This window comes from Neofelis nebulosa, chromosome 12 (genome assembly GCF_028018385.1).
Source record: "Neofelis nebulosa isolate mNeoNeb1 chromosome 12, mNeoNeb1.pri, whole genome shotgun sequence".
In the NCBI taxonomy this organism is placed as follows: domain Eukaryota; kingdom Metazoa; phylum Chordata; class Mammalia; order Carnivora; family Felidae; genus Neofelis; species Neofelis nebulosa.
The window spans coordinates 54,093,005-54,116,862 of NC_080793.1; the positions used below are offsets into that span (position 1 = coordinate 54,093,005).

The following is a 23,858-nucleotide window of genomic DNA, read 5'->3' on the forward strand; positions in this document are numbered from 1 at the left end:
TTCCAGCAATCTGCCTCTCCCAGGAAGAAAGCATAGCCCCGGCCTAAAGGCCAAGGAGAGAGGAAGGGCCCAACCACCCAGGGTACAGCTTCTGTAACAGGGAGCACGATGGAAAAGGCGTTATGGAACCAACCATCACTCAAATGCCCCCAGGTTCTCATTGTTCTTCCTGAAATTTCGTTGATTTTCTTCTTTTTAATAATTTGAGATATAGTTTACATACCATAAAAAGAAATCACTTACAGTATACAATTCAACGGTTTTTAGTAGATTCATTGAGTTATACAACCAACACCACAATCAATTTTAGAACACTTTCTTCACACCAGCAAGAAACCCCATACCCATCAGCAGTTACTATCTTCCCTTAGTCCCTTCAGCCCTAGGCATCCCTAATCTACTTCCTATCTCTACAGATTTGACTTCTCTGGGCATTTCATATAAATGGAATCACACACTATGTGGCTTTTTATGTGTGGCTTCTTTCACTAAGCTTAATGTTTTCAAGGCTCATCCATATGAACTTCATTTGATGATCGGTACCTCGCTTTTTCTTTATGCCTGAATTATATTCCATTCTATGGATGTAACAACTTTTGTTCATCCGCTCAGCAGTTGATGGACATTTGGGTTGTTTCAGCTTTATGGCTGTCATATAAAATGCTGCTATGAACATGTGAGTGCATATTTTCATTTCTATTGGCTATATACCTAAGAGTACCATTGCAAGGTCATATGGTAACTACAATTTTTACATTTTGAAAAACTTCCAAACTGTTTTACAAAGTGGGGGGTATCATTATACCTTCCCAACAGTAGTGTATGAGAATTCCCAATTTTTTCACATCCTCACTAATAACCTGTTATTACTTGCTTTTATTTTATTATAGCCATCTAAGTATGTGTGAAATAACTTGTCATTATGGTTTTTAATTTTTTTGAGTACAGCTCATTATAGTTTTGATTTGCATTTTTCTGATGACTGCGCATCTTTTCACGTGTTTATTGGCCACTTATAGGTTTTCTTTGGAAAAGTCTCTGTTCAGATCTTTTGTCCATTTTTCAAATGGATTTTTTTATTATTGAATTGTAAGAGGTCTTTATATATTCTGGATAAAATTACTTTACCAGATATATGATCTGCAAATATTTTCTCTTTTTATGAGTCGTCTTTTTATTTTTCTGATGCTGTTCTTTAAAGGACCAAGGTTTTTAATTTGATTAGTATATTTTCTTAAATGATAGTTTCTCCTTTGCCCTCAGGACAATTTCTAAAGCTTTATATGATTTTTTTTTAATTTTTCATCAGTTAAATTGTTGTTCTGCTAAGTAGAGAGTTTTCCAAGCTCTTTACACTATCATTCCAGAAGTTCTTCCCTGTAATATATTTTAATATCCTAAAGATCTTCTGAATCAATATTTTCCTGGGATATTATCATATAATTATATTTCCAGAAGAACTCCAGCATCATATTCACAAGTTATATGCAGATACACACGCAAAAATGCCCCTCTGCTATTTCAATACATGTACTATCTTTAATAGTACATGTAATAGTATCTTTTTTCATTAAAAATCCTGTACACTTGAGGGGTGCCTGGGTGGCTCAGTCAGTTAAGCATCCAACTCTTGATTTCGGCTCAGGTCATGATCTCACAGTCATGAGATCTAGCGCTGAGTCAGGCTCCAACTGGGCGTGGAGCCTGCTTAATATCCTCTGTTTCTCTCTCTGCCTCTCTCTCTTCCTCTCCCTCCTCACACACACCTCCCGTGCACATGTGCACAAGCACATGCTCTTTCAAAAAAAAGAAAAGAAATCCTGCACAGTTGAGATTATTAGCACCATTTTACCAATGAGCAAACAGATTCAGCATAATATCACTAAAGGTCACACAACTATTACAAGACAGGACTGAAACTGAAACCCAGATCAATCTGTCTCCAAAATGTATGCTGACTGAGGCTAAGTCCTCACCAATATCAAGGAATAAAACTTAACAGAAATATAAATGTAAAAAGTCAGACAAATTGCACACTTGGAGTCAGTTTAATATAAAGGGTTCAATTAAAATCCTAGTTCAACAATAATTCTTCTCTCCCAACTATAGGGCTCAATCCTGACTAAAAGACAAGCTAAAATTTCAACACCATTACAGTTCAAAACCAAATTTAATGGCAAATTAGCCAGGAGACACTGACTAGTATAAAATGTTTCCAAGACTAAAGAAGAGGCTTGACCAATGACGAGGCTTAAAAGGAATTAAATATGCCAAAAAGTTGCTATTACATTCATAATTAGTAGATTATAATTTTCTACAAAGATACCTGGCTAATAGTCTCTTAATACAAATCTAACTTACATTTAATAACTAGGTTTATGAACCAACTACTGACCAGAAAAACTGTCATTGTTTTACAGGTGACAATTTTCCTTCCCAATAAATTGTTTTGGTTTTATAATTTTGAAGCTTTCATTCTTTATTCATATATCAAAAGTGTTTGAGTTTTCTGAAATGTGGATTGTACTTATATTTAAATATTTTTTCCCAAAGATGTTAGGTCCCTTAATAGCTTTTTGATGGGCAAAAAAATTCTAGAATGAAAATAGAATTTATCTGCTAAGTAAACTGTTGGGTTGAAAACAAAGTGCCAAGCAAGAATAAAATACTAAGTTTCTAATTTTTGATTAACATGTTTTATCATGTGACATAAAGAGTAAGTTAAGGTTAAATGTCACATTATTGACTTAACAAATTCTGTAATTCTGTAATTCTAAACATCCACAGCAGTTTAAAAGGAAAACTGTAGGATAAAAGGACTCACTTCTTTTTTCCTTGGACATAATCCACATAAAGAGTTTGTTACCCTCACAATAAAAATCTCTTAAGCTGTGTCGGGTAACCAGATGATGTTTAGATGAACATTTATTGATTACTCACGATGAACCAACGACTACTTTAGATGTCACAATGAATCTACAAGCAGTGTAGACAGGGAACTAAAAATATAAAAATATTCAAAGAAAATTCAGAAAAATGTGTGACTGGCAGACCTTAATGTATTATTAAAGAGGAGTCAAGGTTGGCTATAAAATACCTTTACCCAGAAAGCACAATGAGATGACAAAGACCTAAGTTATATTTCCACCCTGGTATGCTATATCTCACACACAGCTAAAATGAATGAATTGCTGCTGGCTCAATCTAATGCATCATTCTCTTTGTTTCTTCCATAAGCATCTTATCTTCCTCTAGTCTACAAAGACACATCCTTCACTTTTTTACTAACCATGCATAAATATCTCAAATGGATATGCATATGAATAAAAATTTCTAATGCAATCTCTTGAAGAAACATACAAAAAGCATATGCAAATATTCATCACTAGAAATTGACAAATGGGTCTTCCTGATCTGCAGTGGAAAAAGTTGACTCAAGTCATTAATAACAGTAAAAGTAAATAAGGGACACTGTTAATAAAGTTAAAAGTAGTAAAAAAAAAAAAAACATAAATACCTTTATTTAATCACTAAGATTTTTAAATGAAATTTGCACTTTAAACATAGGTTGAACTTTTGTAGCAGTGATACATAATCCTTATAATTTCTGAACTTTTTAAAAATGTTTATTCATTTATTTTGAGAGACAGAGCATGCATGTGAGCAGAGAGGAGCAGAGAGAGAGAGATTTATTCCCAGGTCAAAGAGAATCCCAAGCAGGCTCCACACTGTCAGCACGGAACCCAGTGCGGGGCTTAAACTCACAAACCGTGAGATCATGACCTGAGCTGAAATCAAGAGTTGGACACTCAACTGACTGAACCACCCAGGCGCCCCTCTGAATATTTTTTAACTCAAGTAAGTTTTAAATTTTTTTAAATTTTTTTTCATGTTTATTTATTTAAAAGAGAGAGAGAGTGTGTGTACATGAGCAGGAAAGGGGCAGAGAGAGAAAGAGAGAGAGAATCCCAAGCAGCCTCTATCCCAACACAGAGCTCTATCTCATGAACCATGAAATCATAACCTGAGCCAAAATCAAGAGTTGGACGTTTAACTGACTGAGCCACCCAGGTGCCTGTTTTTTCCTTTAATTTTTAAAAATTTTTTATTCAAATATATTTTATGCCATTATGAAGGAATTCTAACTAAAACAGGGAAACATCAGAATCTATAATCAACATCACATACTTTCTCTCACATTTTCATCATATCTTCGTCCTAAGAATCATTACATACCCAAAGCATTTGTTAGACAGAAGCAGAGTTTGCTCAGCTGAACTGAATTTGATCCGGTCAGCTTTCATGATCATCACTATCTGCAGCTTTCCCTCAATCACAATTTTTTTTTGCGGGGGAGAGAGAGAGAGCAAGCACGAGTGCAAACAGGGAAGTAGGGCAAAGAGACAGAGAACCTCAAACAGGCTCCAAACTCAGCGCAGAGCCCAACACAGGGCTCAATATCACAACTGTGAGATCATGACCGGAGCTGAAATCAAAAGTTGGAGGCATAATTGACTGAGCCACCTAGGCACCCTTCCCTCGATCATATTAATGATAACTAATATCTCTTGCTTTGCTTGCCTATGCTGTTTCTATGGATGTAAGTATTCTATGCTTCCAATTGTTTGTATCATAAGATGAAATGTCACTCTCCCTATGCAGATCTATAATTAGTTCATTGTTCATAGGTGCTACCTTCCAATCTGAATATGGGCCTTGACATAAAGGCATCTCTCTCTCTCTCTCTCTCTCTCTCTCTCTCTCTCTCTCTCTCTCACACACACACACACACACACACACACACAATATCATCTTATTTATTCCCAGGTCAAAGATGAAATTTGAATTTTCAAAACTTAGTAATTTATGTAAGAATAAATTTCAAAATAAAAGGAAAAAGAATTAATTTCAAAAAGCTTACTAAAAAAAAGCTTTATGCTCACATTATAAATTTAGAAAGCCAGCCATTTAATGAACATTTAAATACACAGATACAAACATACACATTCAGTTAGTGCTATTTAATACTATTAAATTTTTAAGGGCCGCTAAGAAAGACAGAAAATGGTTTTTATATAAGCAAAAACAATGTTCACATACAAATACTACCCCTATTCTGGAGGAATCAACAATTTTTTAGTAAAAAAAAGTCAGAATAGAATGTTTATTGGCCCATTAGTTTTTAACACCTCCTGCAAAATCAGAGACATGTCATTCTAAAGCAAACCTAACAGATCATATGAAGCAAAAATATTATCAGGGAACATTAACTTTACCACAAAGCATAGCAATCAAAACACTTTTCAAAATCCGATCTAATGCTAGCAATCATTATATTATATAATCATTTAAACCCCCAAAGTACAGGGAAAAAACATACACTTGACCATTTTCAATCACAAGTTCTTTAGAGAATAAAATATTCTTTGAACTAAACCTCATGAGAACCAGAATTCCCTTTTCAATATATGGTCTCTCCTAGAGCTGTAACTAAATATTACTGAGTGGCAGAAAAACAAATCTCAAGAAATGATGGACTTAAAAAATTTCATTGTAGAAAGCACAAAGCAAATCCTAATAATACCAATTTTAAAATGATAGCTCCCCTGCTTCGAGAGAAGCAAATATAAAAACTCACCGTAATGACTAAAAGACCCAACTGGATATGTTGAGCCTCTGATGGACTTTAATGAGCATAATCACTAAGCAACTTAAATTAGAAAGTCAGTTTTATTTAGTGGTTGATTAAATCATTATTAAATTCATAGATTGTGAAATTAATAGTTCAATTTTAATCAAAACTTTTCAAAGTCAAATTCAATAGTGTGTAACACAGAACATGAAACTAATTTTGTTAAATCTTCAGATGTCCTATATTGAAATTCTATTAATTCTGGGGCGCCTGGGTGGCTCAGTCGGTTGGGCGACCGACTTCGGCTCAGGTCATGATCTCACAGTCCGTGAGTTCGAGCCCCGCATCGGGCTCTGTGCTGACAGCTCGGAGCCTGGAGCCTGTTTCAGATTCTGTGTCTCCCTCTCTCTCTGACCCTCCCCCGTTCATGCCCTGTCTCTCTATGTCTCAAAAATAAATAAACGTTAAAAAAAAATTAAAAAAAAAAAAAAGAAATTCTATTAATTCTATGGCATTAAATATAAAAATAATATATGATTCATTTACCAATCATATCTTCCAAATCCACACACTGAATGGGAATTTCATTAATATAAAAGTACAATTAAAGTCCTCTGGGTTTATATTTCTTAAATACCAACAAAAGACTCAACATACCTAGTTTGGACTTTTCCAGAATAATGTTCTGTATTTGTATTATATCTCCTGAAACAGGGGAGCTAACACTTTCCAACTGGTTTATTAATATATCATGCATCTTGACCTAGAAAATCTCTAAGAACCCCTCCAGTTCTAAAGAGCTAAATTAAATCAAAGGCATCAAAATTGGCAAAGATGAAGTCAAGCTTTCACTTTTTGCAGATGACATGATATTATATATGGAAAAATACGATAGACTCCACCAAAAGTCTGCTAGAACTGATACATGAATTCAGCAAAGTTGCAGGATACAAAATCAATGTACAGAAATCAGTTGCGTTCTTATACACTAACAATGAAGCAACAGAAAGACAAATAAAGAAACTGATCCCATTCACAATTGCACCAAGAAGCATAAAATACCTAGGAATAAATCTAACCAAAGATGTAAAAGATCTGTAGGCTGAAAGCTATAGAAAACTTATGAAGGTAATTGAAGAAGATATAAAGAAATGGAAAGACATTCCCTGCTCATGGATTGGAAGAATAAATATTGTCAAAATGTCAATACTACCCAAAGCTATCTACACATTCAATGCAATCCCAATCAAAATTGCACCAGCATTCGTCTCAAAACTAGAACAATCAATTCTAAAATTCATATGGAAACACAAAAGGCCCTGAATAGCCAAAGTAATTTTGAAGAAGAAGACCAAAGCAGGAGGCATCACAATCCCAGACTTTAGCCTCTGCTACAAAGCTTAATCATCAAGACAGCATGGTATTGGCACAAAAACAGACACATAGACCAATGGAATAGAATAGAAACCCCAGAACTAGACCCACAAACGTATGGCCAACTCATCTTTGACAAAGCAGGAAAGAACATCCAATGGAAAAAAGACAGTCTCTTTAACAAATGGGGCTGGGAGAACTGGACAGCAACATGCAGAAGGTTGAAACTAGACCACTTTCTCACACCATTCACAAAAATAAACTCAAAATGGATAAAGGACCTGAATGTGAGACAGGAAACCATCAAAACCCTAGAGGAGAAAGCAGGAAAAGACCTCTCTGACCTCAGCCGTAGCAATCTCTTACTCAACACATCCCCAAAGGCAAGGGAATTAAAAGCAAAAACAAATTACTGGGACCTTATGAAGATAAAAAGCTTCTGCACAGCAAAGGAAACAACCAACAAAACTAAAAGGCAACCAACGGAATGGGAAAAGATATTTGCAAATGACATATCGGACAAAGGGCTAGTATCCAAAATCTATAAAGAGCTCACCAAACTCCACACCCAAAAAACAAATAACCCAGTGAAGAAATGGGCAGAAAACATGAATAGACACTTCTCTAAAGAAGACATCCGAGGGCGCCTGGGTGGCTCAGTCGGTTAAGCGTCCGACTTCGGCTCAGGTCACGATCTCGCGGTCCGTGAGTTCGAGCCCCGCGTCGGGCTCTGAGCTGATGGCTCAGAGCCTGGAGCCTGCTTCCGATTCTGTGTCTCCCTCTCTCTCTGACCCTCCCCTGCTCATGCTCTGTCTCTCTCTGTCTCAAAAATAAATAAACTTAAAAAAAAAAAAAAGAAGACATCCGGATGGCCAACAGGCACATGAAAAGATGCTCAATGTCGCTCCTTATCAGGGAAATACAAATCAAAACCACACTCAGATATCACCTCACGCCAGTCAGAGTGGCCAAAATGAACAAATCATGAGACTATAGATGCTGGAGAGGATGTGGAGAAACGGGAACCCTCTTGCACTGTTGGTGGGAATGCAGACTGGTACAGCCACTCTGGAAAACAGTGTGGAGGTTCCTCAAAAAATTAAAGATGGACCTACCCTATGACCCAGCAATAGCACTGCTGGGAATTTACCCAAGGGATACAGGAGTACTGATGCATAGGGGCACTTGTACCCCAAAGTTTATAGCAGCACTCTCAACAATAGCCAAATTATGGAAAGAGCCTAAATGTCCATCAACTGATGAATGGATAAAGAAATTGTGGTTTATATACACAATGGAGTACTACGTGGCAATGAGAAAGAACGAAATATGGCCCTTTGTAGCAACATGGATGGAACTGGAGAGTGTGATGCTAAGTGAAATAAGCCATACAGAGAAAGACAGATACCATATGTTTTCACTCTTATGTGGATCCTGAGAAACTTAACAGAAACCCATGGGGGAGGGGAAGGGAAAAAAAAAAAAAAGAGGATAGAGTGGGAGAGAGCCAAAGCATAAGAGACTCTTAAAACCTGAGAACAAACTGAGGGTTGATGGGGGGTGGGAGGGAGGGGAGGGTGGGTGATGGGTATTGAGGAGGGCACCTTTTGGGATGAGCACTGGGTGTTGTATGGAAACCAATTTGACAATAAATTTCATATATTGGAAAAATAAATAAATAAATAAATAAATAAAAAGCTAAATTATACATCTAGTTTACAACTATTATTTTTAAGCCTCAAAACTTCCCGAAGTCTCTGCATATTATTAACACCTTGATTTCAATAGTAAACTTTAGAGAGGAAATTCTCTTTAATTTTCTCTTGCAATGCAACAGAGAAAATAAAGACAAAGACTTGAATAATGACCATGAACATGACCTAAACTAGAAAACAAGCTGTTACCTCAAAGGAAGAGAAAAATTACCTGTGGGTAATTTATGCTTCTCATCTATATTCTATAAAATACTGAAAATATTATGTTCAAAAGAAATATAAGTGTGGGGGCACCTGGGTGGCTCAGTCGGTTAAGCATTTTGGCTTTGGTTCAGGTCATGATCTCACAGTTCATGGGTTTGAGCCCCATGTCAGGCTCTGTGCTAACACCTTGGAGTCTGGAGCCTGCTTCAGATTCTCTGTCTCCCTCTCTCTCTGCCCCTCCACTGCTCACACTCTGTCTCTCTCTCTCTCTCTCTCAAAACTAAATAAATATTTTAAATAAATAAATAAAATAAAGTTTCATTTCCAAAAGCAAAAGGTAAATGCTTTCTCTTAAGTCATTTTCTCTTCAGTCAAAACCAATTATGAATTCAAAGCAAAAATAATAATAGCCAGCTCTGAGGATGCAAAACCAGAAACATTTCATTTTTTATGGTTTAAATTTTTTAATTTGGCGAATATCTTTTTAGAAAAAAAATGTTTAATGTTTATTTATTTATTTACTTAGAGAGAGAGAGAGAGAGAGTGCACGCACACACAAGTGGGGAAGAGGCAAAGAGAGAGGGAGAGAGAAACCCAAGCAGGTTCCAGTCTGACAGCACAGAGCTCAATGTGGGGCCTGATCCCATGACTGTGAGATCTTGACCTGAGCTGAAATCAAGAGTCAAATGCTTAACTGAGACACTCAGGCGCCCCCAAGAGAAAAAATTTTTAAACTCTTGCCCCCCCACTCCAAAGGCCACTAATCTATTAGGAAAAAAAATAATAATAAAGGAATATATACAAGAAAAATATATTAAGGAAACGTGATAGATGAATTTTTTATAAAAAGAAAAACACTGCACTTACTATGTAAAGGAACAGTATTTTAATTAAATAAATATTCATTATGGCACAAAAACAGACACTCAGATCAATGGAACAGAATAGAGAGCCCAGAAATGGACCCACAAACATATGGCCAACTAATCTTTGACAAAGCAGGAAAGAATATCCAACGGAATAAAGACAGTCTTTTCAGCAAGTGATGTTGGGAAAACTGGACAGCAACACGCAGAAAAATGAACCTGGACCATTTTCTTACGCCATACACAAAAATAAACTCAAAATGGATAAAAGACCTAAATGTAAGACAGGAAGCCATCAAAAGCCTTGAGGAGAAAGCAGACAAAAACCTCTTTCACCTCTGCTGCAGCAACTTGTTACTCAACATGTCTCTGGAGGCAAGGGAAACAGAATCAAAAATGAACTATTGGGACCTCATCAAAATAAAAAGCTTCTGCACAGCAAAGGATACAATCAGCAAAACTAAAAGGCAACCAATGGAATGGGAGAAGATATTTGCAAACGACATATCAGATAAAGGGTTAGCATCCAAAATCTATAAAGAACTTATCAAACTCAACAGCCAAAAAACAAATAATCCAGTGAAGAAATGGGCAAAAGACATGAATAGACACTTCTCCAAAGAAGACATCCAGATGGCTAACAGACACATGAAAAAATGCTCCACATCACTCATCAGCCGGGAAATACAAATCAAAACCACCATGAGATACCACCTCACACCTGTCAGAATGTCTAACATTAACAACTCAGACAACAACAGATGTTGTGGAGAAAGAGGATCTCTTTTGCACTGCTGGTGGGAAGGCAAACTGGTGCAGCCACTCTGGAAAACAGTATGGAGGTTCCTCAAAAAATTAAAAATAGAACTACCTTATGACCCAGGAATTGCACTACTAGGTATTTATCCAAGGGATACAGGTGTGCTGTTTTGAAGGGACACAGGCACCCCAATGTTTATAGCAGCACTACCAACAATAGCCAAACTCTGGAAAGAGCCCAAATGTCCACTGATGGATGAATGGATAAAGAAGATGTGGTTTATATATACAATGGAGTATTACTCAGCAATCAAAAAGAATGAAATCTTGCCATTTGCAACTACGTGTATGGAACTAGAGGGTACTATGTTAAGTGAAATTAGTCAGAGAAAGACAAAAATCATATGACTTCACTCATATGAGGACTTTAAGACACAGAACAGATGAACACAAGGAAGGGAAGCAAAAATAATATAAAAACAGGGAGAGGGGGGAAACATAAGAGACTCTTAAATATGGAGAACAAACAGAGGGCTACTGGAGGGGGTGTGGGATGGGGGGATGGGCTAAATGGGTAAGGGACATTAAGGAATCTACTCCTGAAATCATTGTTGCACCATATGCTAACTAACTTGGATGTTAATTTAAAAATAAAATTAAATTTGGGGGAAGGAGCCAAGATGGCAGAACAGCATGGAAGCTTTTTGTGTGTCTCACGTCCATGAAATACAGCCAGACCAACACTAAACCATCCTACACACCTAGAAAACCGATTGGAAGATTAACACAACAACCTACACAACCTGAACCACAGAATTCAGCAGGTATGTGACACGAAGAGCTGAACTTGGGGAGTAAGAAGCCCCAAAAGGAATTCACCCCAAAAGAAAGAGCATGAAGAAACGACAGCCAGGGATTTAACCAACATGGACACAAGCAAGATGTCTGAACCAGAATTTAGAATCACGATAATTAGAATACTAGCTGGAGTCGAAAACAGATTAGAATCCCTTCCTGCAGAGATAAAAGAATTAAAAAATAGCCAGAATGAAATTAAAAATGCTATAACTGCTGCAATCACGGATGGATGCAGTGGCAGCAAGGATGGACGAGGCAGAACAGAGAATCAGCGATATAGAGGACAAACTTAGAATAACGAAGCAGAAAAAAAGAGGGAGATTAAGGCAAAAGAGCACGATTTAAGAATTAGAGAAATCAGTGACTCATTAAAAAGGAACAACATCAGAATCATAGGGGTCCCAGAAGAGGAAGAGAGAGAAATAGGGGTAGAAGGGTTATGTGAGCAAATCATAGCAGAAAACTTTCCTAACCTGGGGAAAGACACAGACATCAAAATCCAGGAAGCACAGAGGACTCCCATTAGAGTCCACAAAAACCAACCATCAACAAGGCATATCATAGTCAAATTCACAAAATACTCAGGCAAGGAGAGAATCATGAAAGCAGCAAGGGAAAAAAAGTCCCTAACCTACAAGGGAAGATCAGGTTTGCAGCAGACCTATCCACAGAAACTTGGCAGACCAGAAAGGAGTGGCAAGATATATTCAGTGTGCTGAATCAGAAAAATATGCAGCCAAGAATTCTTCATCCAGCAAGGCTGTCATTCAAAATAGAAAGAGAGATAAAAAGTTTCCCACACAAACAAAAATTAAAGGAGTTTGTGACCACTAAACCAGCCCTGCAAGAAATTTTAAGGGGGACTCCCTGAGGGGAGAAAAGATGAAAATATATATATATAAATAAATAAATACCAAAAGCAACAAAAAATTAGAAAGGACCAGAGAACAACACCAGAAACTCCAACTCTACAAGCATCATAATGGCAATAAATTCATATCTTTCAGTACTCACTCTAAACATCAATGGACTCAATGCTCCAATCAAAAGACATAGGGTAACACAATGGATAAGAAAATAAGATCCATCTATACGCTGTTTACAAGAAATCCACTTTAGACCTAAAGACACCTACAAATTGAAAATAAGGGGATGGAGAACCATCTATCATGCTAAGGGTCAACAAAAGAAAGCCAGAGTAGCCATACTTTTATCAGACAATCCAGACTTTAAAATAAAGACTGTATCAAGAGATGCAGAAGGGCATTATATCATAATCAAGGGGTCTATAGACCAAGAAGGCCTAACAATTGTAAACATTTATGTGCCAAATGTGGGAGATAATCAATTAATCACAAACATAAAGAAACTCATAAATAGTAATACCATAATAGTAGGAGACTTCAACACCCCACTCACAGCAATTGACAGATCATCTAATCAAAAAATCAACAAGGGGGGCGCCTGGGTGGCGCAGTCGGTTGGGCGTCCGACTTCAGCCAGGTCACAATCTCGCAGTCCGTGAGTTCGAGCCCCGCGTCAGGCTCTGGGCTGATGGCTCAGAGCCTGGAGCCTGTTTCCGCTTCTGTGTCTCCCTCTCTCTCTGCCCCTCCCCCGTTCATGCTCTGTCTCTCTCTGTCCCAAAAATAAATAAATGTTGAAAAAAAAAAAAAAATTAAAAAAAAAAAAAAATCAACAAGGAAACAATGGCTTTGAATGACACATTGGACCAGATGGGCTTAACAGATATATTCAGAACATTTCATCCTAAAGCAGCGGAATATACATTCTTCTCCAGTGCACATGGAACGTTCTCCAGAATAGACCATATACTGGGACACAAATCAGCCCTAAGTAAGTACAAAAAGATAGAGATCATACCATGCACATTTTCAGACCACAATGCTATGAAACTCGAAATCAACTACAAGAAAAAATTTGGAAAGGTAACAAATACCTGAAGACTGAAGAACATCCTACTAAAGAATGCATGGGCTAACCAAGCAGTTAAAAAAGAAATTTAAAAGTATATGGAAGTCAATGAAAACGACAGCACCACAACCCAAAACATGTGGGGTGCAGCAAAGGCGGTCATAAGAGGAAAGTATATATCCAGGCCTTCCTAAAGAAGGAAGAAAGGTCTCAGATATACAACCTAACCTTACAACTTGAAAAGCTTGAAAAAGAACAGCAAATAAAACCCAAAAACAGCAGAAGACAGGAAATAATAAAGATTAGAGCAGAAATTAATGCTATTGAAACCAAAAAAAACAGAACAGATCAATGAAACCAGAAGCTGGTTCTTTGAAAGAATTAACAAAATTGATAAACCACTAGCCAGTTTCATCAAGAAGAAAAAGGAAAGGACCCAAATAAGTAAAATCAAGAATGAAAGAGGAGAAATCACAACCAACACAACAGAAATAAAAACAATAATAAGAGAATATTATGAGCAATTTTATGCCAATAAAATGGGCAATCTGGAAGAAATGGACAAATTCCTAGAAACATATACACTACCAAGACTGAAACAGGAAGAAATAGAAAATTTGAACAGACCCATAACCAGTAAGGAAATGGAATTAGTAATAAAAAATCTGCCAAAACACAAGAGTCCAGGGCCAGATGCCTTTCCAGGGGAATTCTACCAAACATTCAAGGAAGAGTTAACACCTATTCTCTTGAAACTGTTCCAAAAAATAGAAATGGAAGGAAAACTTCCAAACTCTATGAAGCCAGCATTACCTCGATTCCAAAACCAGACAGAGACCCCACTAAAAAGGAGAACTATAGACCAATTTCCCTGATGAGCATGGATGCAAAAATCCTCAACAAGATATTAGCCGACTGGATCCAACAATACATCAAAAAAATTATTCACCACGACCAAGTGGGATTTATACCTGGGATGCAGGGCTGGTTCAATATCCACAAAACAATTAACGTGATTCATCACATCAATAAAAGAAAGGACAAGAACCATATGATCCTCTCAATAGACACAGAGAAAGCCTTTGACAAAATACAGCATCCTTTCTTGATAAAAACCCTCAAGAAAGTAGGGATAGAAGGATCATACCTTGAGATGGTAAAAGCCATATACGAGTGACCCAACACTAATATCATCCTCAATGGGGAAAAACTGAGAGCTTTCCCCCTAAGGTCAGGAACAAGACAGGGATGTCCACTCTCTCCAGTTATTCAACATAGTATTGGAAGTCTTAGCCTCTGCAATCAGACAACACAAACTAATAAAAGGCATCCAAATCAGCCAGGAGGAGGTCAAACTTTCACTCTTCACAGACAACATGATACTCTATATGGAAAACCCTAAAGATTCCACCAAAAAAACTGCTAGGACTGATTCATGAATTCAGCACAGTTGCAGGATATAAAATCAATGCACAGAAATCGGTTGCATTCCTATACACCAACAATGAAGCGACAGAAAGAGAAATCAAGGAATTGATCCCATTTACAGTTGCACCAAAACCCATAAAATACCTAGGAACAAATCTAACCAAAAGGTGAAAAATCTATACACCATAAACTATAGAAAGCTTGTGAAAGAAATTGAAGAAGACACAAAGAAATGGAAAAAGATTCCATGCTCCTGGATAGGAAGAAAAAATATTGCTAAAATGTCGATACTACCCAAACTAATCTACATATTCAATGTGATCCCTATCAAAGTAACACCAGCATTCTTCACAGAGCTAGAACAAATAATCCTAAAATTTGTATGGAACCAGAAAAGACCCCAAATAGCCAAAGCAATCTTGAAAAAGAAAACCAAAGCAGGAGGCATCACAATCCTGGACTTCAAGCTATACTACAAAATTGTAATCATCAAGACAGTATGGTACTGGCACAAGAAGAGACACTCAGATCAATGGAAGAGAATAGAGAACCCAGAAATGGACCCACAAACATATGGCCAACTAATCTTTGACAAAGCAGGAAAGAATATCCAATGGAATAAAGACAGTCTCAACAGCAAGTGGTGCTGGGAAAACTGGACAGCGACATGCAGAAGAATGAACCTGAACCACTTTCTTACACCATACACAAAATGGATGAAAGACCTCAATGTAAGACAGGAAGCCATCAAAATCCTCGAGGAGAAAGCAGGCAAAAACCTCTTTGATCTTGGTCGCAGCAATTTCTTACTCAACACATCTCCAGAGGCAAGGGAAACAAAAGCAAAAAAGAACTACTGGGACCTCATCAAAATAAAAAGCTTCTGCACAGCAAAGGAAACAATCAGCAAAACTAAAAGGCAACCGACAGAATGGGAGAAGGTATTTGCAAATGACATATCAGATAAAGGGTTAGTATCCAAAATCTACAAAGAATTATCAAACTCAACACCAAAAAACAAATAATCCAGTGAAGAAATGGGCAAAAGACATGAGTAGACACTTCTCCAAAGAAGACATCCAGATGGCCAACCGACACGTGAAAATATGCTCAACATCACTCACCATCAGGGAAATACAAATCAAAACCACAATGAGATACACCTTGCACCTGTCAGAATGGCTAACATTAACACCTCCGGCAACAACAGATGTTGGCAAGGATGCGGAGAAAGAGGATCTCTTTTGCATTGTTGGTGGGAATGCAAGCTGGTGCAGCCACTCTGGAAAACAGTATGGAGGTTCTTCAAAAAACCAAAAATAGAACTACCCTACAACCCAGCAATTGCACTACTAGGCATTTATCCACGGGATACAGGTGTGCTGTTTCAAAGGGACACATGCCCCCCCCCATGTTTATAGCAGCACTATCAACAATGTCCAAAGTATGGAAAGAGTCCAAATGTCCATCAATGGATGAATGGATAAAGAAGATGCAGCATATATGTACAATGGCATATTACTCGGCAATCAAAAAGAATGAAATCTTGCCATTTGCAACTAGCTGGATGGAACTGGTGGGTATTATGCTAAGTGAAATTAGAGAAAGACAAAAATCATATGACTTCACTCATCTGCGGACTTTAAGAGACAAAACAGATGAACATAAGGGAAGGGAAACAAAAATAATATAAAAACAGGGAGGGGGACAAAATAGAAGAGACTCTTAAATATGGAGAACAAACAAAGGGCTACTGGAGGGGTTGTGGGAGGGGGGATGGGCTAAATGGGTAAGGGGCATTTAAGGAATCTACTCCTGAAATCATTGTTGCACTATGTGCTAACTAACTTGGATGTAAATTTTAAAAAATAAAAAATAAAGTTAAATTACAAATAAATTAATTAATTTAATTTAATTTTAAAAATAGATAATAAAAGCAGACTGATTTAAAAAACTTCTTTTTCATTAAATAATTTTTGAATTTCATATTATGGCCAGGTAAAGAGATAGAGAACAATAGTTCTTTTTTTTTCTTTTTTTAAAAAAAATTTTTTTAATGTTTATTTATTTTTGAGGCAGGTAGAGACAGAGCATGAACGGGGGAGGGTCAGAGAGAGAGGGAGACACAGAATCTGAAACAGGCTCCAGGCTCTGAGCTGTTAGCATAGAGCCTGACGCGGGGCTCGAACTCACTGATCGCGAGATCATGACCTGAGTCAAAGTCGGACACTTAATCCACTGAGCCACCCAGGCGCCCCGAGAACAATAGTTCTAATCAGAAAACAGAACAAGTCAGAAAGCTCATTATGAGGAAGAGAAAGAAAAGCAAAAAGAGGAGCAAAAGAAGCAGAAAGATGGAAGAAAAATATGACACAAAGCTATGGATTTAAGAGAAATGAGAAAAGAGGAAAGTACGAATAGTCAGGTTGAACCATATAAACTGGAGATCACTTAGGTACAACCTGAATAAGTTTTCTGAACATCCCATAAGCTCTGCAGCAAGGACTATAATTCACAGAGCAACAACATTTAGTAATCCATTAAGCTTTGAAGAAACAATCAGCCTGCAATCTTTCACGCTATGATCAGAACAATAGTGCTTTACAGGATGAGACCCAAACAAGCAAGCAGACCCAAACAAGGCTGCAACGTGCCTTACTTCAGATCATGTGCCACACTGCAAAGCTGAAAAATAAAAACTTGTTGGCACCAAGTAAAAAAAATATTTTAATATTTTTTAATTCTTTTATGTTTATTTATTTTTGAGAGAAAGAGACAGACAGAGACAGAAACAAAGCAAAGGAAGGGTCAAAGAGAGAGAGAGAGGGAGACACAATCTGAAACAAGCTCCAGGCTCTGAGCTGTCAGCACAGAGCCCGATGTGGGGCTCAAACTCACAAGCCATGAGATCACAACCTAAGCTGGAGTTGGCGCTTAACCGACTGAGCCACCCAGGCACCCCCCAAGTAAAATTTTTTAATCACAAAGCACTAGTATCCTCTATGGTGAAAAACCCAAGCTGCTTTTATTTTGCACCTTGTCACTGGAGTGCTAGAAGGCTAAATTAGGAAAATTCATGCAACTTATGTTTGTGACTATCTTCCCTGTTACATTCTTAGTCATAACTGGCTAACTTTCCAAACTACTGAAAACAGGGTCCCTAAGCAAGAAGACCAAATCCATGACTCAGCTCGATGGCTCTCACATGTTTTTCTCCACCACTGATTCACCTCCTGAACCAGGAGCTAAGAGGTAGGATAGCCCATGAAATTTAGGGTAGCACATAAGAGTGAACAGACAGTAAAGTATGCTACTCAGAGAGCTCTAAATTTATCTAAAAGCCACATCCAAAGTACTCAAACTACTAATTTAACCAAACAGCAAAAAAATAATATCAGTCCCTGAATCAGAACACATTGAATATCTTGGGTTGAATGAAGACTGTACAAAACATTAAATAATTTGAAAGTGACAGAGTATAAATTTTATCCCAACACTACCTTTCTATCTGAACAGCACTGATTAGGCCACTACTTCTTAATATAACCCAGAGTCTCCATCTTTTTTGACACGGGGAAAAAAAAACATTCATTTTCTTCAATAACGGATATCACTAAGAGTTTAAAGTGAAGTAGCCAGTATCTGCAGAAGGTATACATGTGGGGACAAGACAAAGAAGAAACAAGGTATCACTCTAGATTTTATGCCCTTGGGCTTCCCAGCAAATGCAGAATAGTAGTGTGCTGCATCAGCCAAATAGATGCATCCAATAAATGTTTATGGAAGCACGCACTATGGTGGAATCTTGGTATGTAAAATGAATTGTTAACCTCAATGTATTCACAATCTCATGGGAGAGATACACGTACCAGATTTGGGTGAGTGTTATGCTAAACTGTGGTGAAGATGCTAAACTAAGTACTAAGGAAACACAAAGTTGGGAAAAGGAAAAATTCTGACTAGTAGGATGGGAGAGTGGGGAAAGATGGAATCATGGAAGGCATCACAGATTGCAAGATGTCAGAACAGGGCATTACAGGATACATAGGAGTTTACTAAAGGGAAAAAAATAGGGCATTACAGGTTACATAGGAGTTTACTAAAGAGAAAAAAAAGGAGCAGTTCAGTCAATGTGGGTCCAAAAAATGGACAGCCTTAAAAAGCAGGAAGATACAAAAATATACAATGTGTTTAGGAAGCCAAGAGCACGCTAATGTGGCTGAAGCAAGATAAGAGGGCTAATGGAAAGAGAAGAAGCTGAAGGAGTTAACACGGAGTCACAAAGCCAGGGCCTTAGATTGTATGACAAGAAGCTGAACTTCATTCTGAAAACAACAAGCAGACATTGATGGTTTTTTAATAAAGTGAGGGTGACAAGATCAGATCAATATCTTAGGAAGACAAATGTGGTGATGGTGTGAAAGCTTGATTATTGGGGAATGGAAACAAAATGATCAGGTACAAAATGACTACAAAAGGGAGTCTTTGAAATCATTAGATTTATTGATTATAAACCCTGACCCCCTCTCATCTTGGTATCATTGTTCTATGCACCGAAAAAAAAAAAAAAGCAAGAAAAAGGTAAACCCCTGAATAAATTCTAAAATATTCTACAATTCAGTTTTCACTAATTTGACTAGTTTTCCCAATTTTTCTAAAGAAGAGATGATTCTTAAATATATCTTTGTTGTAATCAGCATCTCTGGTTTCAAAATTTTATATCAATGTCACTAAAATTACTTTCATACTATTATCTCATGGCATGTAGTGAGGGGAAAAAACCTGTTAAACATCAGATTTGACCGAATAAAGTAATTGCCATAGGGTTTTCTTTTTTATCCTTACCATTACAAGTTCTTCCTGTAATTCACTGTAACTTTTTTCATTATACTGGAGTCTCTTTGAAAGGTCTATAATTGCTTTCTTCTGTTCCTCGATCTCTTCATTTAGTTTCTTGTTTTTGGAGAAATACTCTCTTTCCAATCTGAAAAGTTAAAGTGTCAGAGCAGATTTTTCAAATATGGTTTTATCAAGTCCTATTACATAGCTTTAACATGACTGGCAGATGTATTATCTATCATATGTTTGTGCCAAAGGCTTTTAAAGGCCACCTCTCATTTTTCCGAACAGAAAGGATTGCATATTCTTAAATGAAAGACTTTAAAGGAATAATACCTTGCCCCTTTGTTAGCAGGTATTTTACTATGCCCAAGGTTATAAGCAAAATCGATTTGGTTAGCGTTGATTTGGTCTCACCATTATCTTTGATGAACAAAACCCACACACCACAGTTCAGTTAGCTCAGAAACTGCCTCAAGACAGAAAACAGTTCTATCAAACAATTTTCAGATTAAAATACAACACTGCAAATGGAACAAATGCTTTATTCGTGAATGTCCTTGCAAGTGGAACTTAGTGTGATGGCATAGAAAATCCAAAAGAAAGAATCCTCAAAACACATTCATATTCACAATTGAAACACATAGAATTCTTTGCTTTTCTTTCTTTTTCAAGTTTGTATTTAAATTCTTGTTAGTTAACATACAGTGCAATATTAGTTTCAGGTGTAGGATATAGTGATTCATCACCTACAAACACAACACCCGGTGCTCAGCACAAGTGCCCTCCTTAATACCCATCACCCATTTAGCCCATCTTCCACCCACCTCCCTCCAGCAGCCTTCAGTTTGTTCTCTATAGTTACAAGTCTGTTTCTTGGTTTGCCTCTCTCTTTTTTTTCCCCTCTTCTCTTTTTTTATGTTCATCTGTTTTGTTTCTTAAATCCCACATATGAGTGAAATCATATGGTATTTGTTTTTCTCAGACTTATTTCACTTAGCATAATACTCTCTAGCTCCATCCACATCATTGCAAATGGCAAGATTTCATTCTTTTTGATGGCTGAGTAATACCCCACTATATATGTGTTTGTGTGTGTAAATACACACACATATACAGCACCTCTTCTTTATCCATTCATCAGTCAATGGACATTTGGGCTCTTTCCATAATTTGGCTATTGTTGATAGTGCTGCTGTAAAAACTGTGGTGCTGGAACCCCTTCGAATCAGGATTTTTGTATACTTGAGTAAATACCTAGTAGTGCAATTGCTGGATCATAGGGTAATTCTACTTTTAACTTTCTGAGTATCCTCCATACTGTTTTCCAGGGTGGCTGCATCAATTTGCATTCCCAGCAACAGTGCAAGAGGGTTCCCCCTTCTCTGCATCCTTGGCAACACCTATTGTTTCTTATGTTGCTAATTTTAGCCATTCTGCCAGGTGTGAGGTGGTATCTCATCATGGTTTTGATTTGTATTTCCCTGATAATGAATGATGTTGAGCATCTTTTCATGTGTCAGTTAGCCATTTCGATGTTTTCTTTGGAAAAATATCCATTCATATCTTCTGCCCATTTGGGATTATTTGTTTATTGGGTGTTGAGCTTGATATGTTCTTTATGGATTTTGATACTAACCCTTTATCAGAGAAGTCATTTACAAATATCTTCTCCCATTACAAAGGTTGTCTTTTGGTTTTGTTGATTGTTTCCGTCACTTTGTACAACATGTTTACCTTGGTGAAGTCCCAATAGTTTATTTTTGCTTTTGTTTCCCTTGCCTCAGAAGACCTATCTAGTAAGAAGTTATTACAGATGATATCAAAGAAGCCTGTGTTCTCCCCTAGGATTTTGATGATTTCCTGTCTCACATTTAGGTCTTTCATCCATTTTGAATTTATTTTTGTGTATGGTATAAGAAAGTGGTCCAGTTTCATTCTTTTGCAAGTTGCTGTCCACTTTACCCAACACCATTTGTTGAAGAGACTGTCTTTTTCATTGGATATTCTTTCCCGCTTTGTCGAAGATTGGTTGACCATATAGTTGTGGTTCCATTTCTGGACTTTCTATTCTGTTCCATTGATCTATGTTTGTTTTTGTGCCGGTACCATACTGTCTTGATTGCTATAGCTTTGTAATATCAGTCTGAAATTGATGCTTCCAGCTTTGCTTTTCTTTTTCAAGACTGCTTTGGCTATTCAGAGTCTTTCATAGTTACATACAAATTTTAGGATTGTTTATTCTAGCTCTGTGAAAAATGCTAGTGGTATTTTGATAGGGATTGCATTAAATGTGTCGATTGTTTTGGGTAGTATAGACGTTTTAACAATATTTGTTCTTCCCATCCACAAGCATGAAATGTTTTTCCATTTTTTTGTGTCATCTTCAATTTCCTTCATCAGTATTTTACAGTTTTCAGAGTACAGATCTTTTACCTCTTCAGTTAGGTTTAATCCTAAGTATCTTATGATTTTTGGTGAGGTTGTAAATGGGATCAATTTCTTTATTTCTCTTTCTGCTGTTTCATTATTGGAGTATAGAAATGCAACAGATTTCTGTATGTTGTTGATATTATATCCTGCAACTTTACTGAATTTGTGCATCAGTTCTAGCAATTTTTTGGCAGAGTCCTTGGGTTTCCTACATAGAGTATCATGTCATCTGAAAATAGTGAAAGTTTAACTTTTTCCTTGCCAATTTGGATGACTTTTATTTCTTTTTTGGTGTCTGATTGCTTAGGCTAGGACTTCCAGTACTATGTTAAATAACTGGTGAAAGTGGACCTCACTACCTTGTTCTTTTTGTATTATTTTTTTTTTATTTTTTAGTGTTTTATTTATTTTTGAGAGAGAGCCAGAGACAGAGAGAGAGTGAGCATGGGTGGGGGAGGGGCAGAAAGAGAGAGAGAGACAAAGAATCTGAAGCAGGCTTCAGGCTCTGAGCTATCAGCACAGAGCCAGACACGGGGCTTGAACTCATGAACCGTGAGATCATGACCTGAGCCAAAGTCAGACGCTTAGCTGACTGAGCCACCCAGGTGCCCCCTCCCTATCTTGTCCTTAACCATGGACAAAAAGCTCTCAGCTGTTTCCCCACTGAGAATGATATTAGTGGTGGGTATGCTATATATGGCTTCTATTACATTGAGGTATATTTCCTCAAAACCTACTTTTTGAGGGTTGGGGCACCTGGGTGGCTCAATCAGTTAAGCATCTGACTTCGGCTCAGGTCATGCTGACAGCTCAGAGCCTGGAGCCCGCTTCAGATTCTGTGCCTCCCTCTCTCACTGCACCCCCCACCTCAAAAATAAATAAACATTAAAAAAAAATTTTTAAAACCTACTTTGTTGAGGGTTTTTATCAAGAATGGATGTTATACTTTGTCAAATGCTTTTTCTGCATCTATTCAGAGGTTCTTATGGTTCTTATCCTCTCTTTCATTAATGTGGTGTATCATGTTAATTGATTTGCAAATATTGAACCACCCCTGCAGCCCAGGTATAAATCCCTCTTGATCGTGGCAAATGATTTTTTTAATGTACTGTTGGATTCAATTTGCGAGTATTTTGTTGAGAATTTTTATGCCCATATTCATCGCTGATATTGGCCTGTAGTTCTCTTTTTTAGTGGAGTCTTTGTCTGGTTTTGGAATCAGAGTAATGCTGACCTCATAGAATAAGTTTGGAAGTTTTCCTTCCATTTCTATTTTTTGGAATAGTTTGAGAAGAATAGATACTAAGTCTTCTTTGAATGTTTGATAGAGGGGCGCCTGGGTGGCGCAGTCGGTTAAGCGTCCGACTTCGTCTCAGGTCATGATCTCCCAGTTTGTGAGTTTGAGCCCCGTGTCAGACCCTGTGCTGACAGCTCAGAGCCTGGAGCCTGCTTCGGATTCTGTGTCTCCTTCTCTCTCTGCCCCTCCACTGCTTGCACACTGTCTCTCTCTCTCTCTCTCTCTCTCTCTCAAAAATAAATAAAAAGATTTAAAAAATTTTTATTGAAGAATTAAAAACAGTTGCTTCAAAGGAGTGGAAACTGGTAGTAGAGAGCAAGGGGTATGAAACTGCTGACCTTGAAGTACTATTTTACTTTTCAGACTACATACAAGATTTTGACAAAATCACAGTTTCAGTTAAAAGTTATTATTACTCAGCAAATATAAAATTTAATGCCTCTGTCATTTGGGGCTGAGTTCATGTTCAAACCAGGTCCACTGAAATGGGGGACACTCCTCACTGTCAGCAATGTAATGCA

The 23,858-nt window shown here is 37.3% G+C and overlaps 1 protein-coding gene across 8 annotated transcripts in view; it reads right to left on the reverse strand.

Moving 5' to 3' along the window:
* CCDC171 (coiled-coil domain containing 171) overlaps positions 1–23,858 on the reverse strand; it is a 314,999-nt gene that overhangs the window by 217,067 nt on the left and 74,074 nt on the right. For 7 of the 8 annotated variants that reach the window (XM_058695287.1, XM_058695289.1, XM_058695288.1 and 4 more), the window contains one exon: positions 19,614–19,752. The exons of the other annotated variant lie outside the window; for it this stretch is intronic. In XM_058695287.1, coding sequence (XP_058551270.1) covers positions 19,614–19,752 — 139 coding nt within the window. The remainder of the gene's footprint in view (positions 1–19,613; positions 19,753–23,858) is intronic. 8 annotated transcript variants of the gene reach the window in all.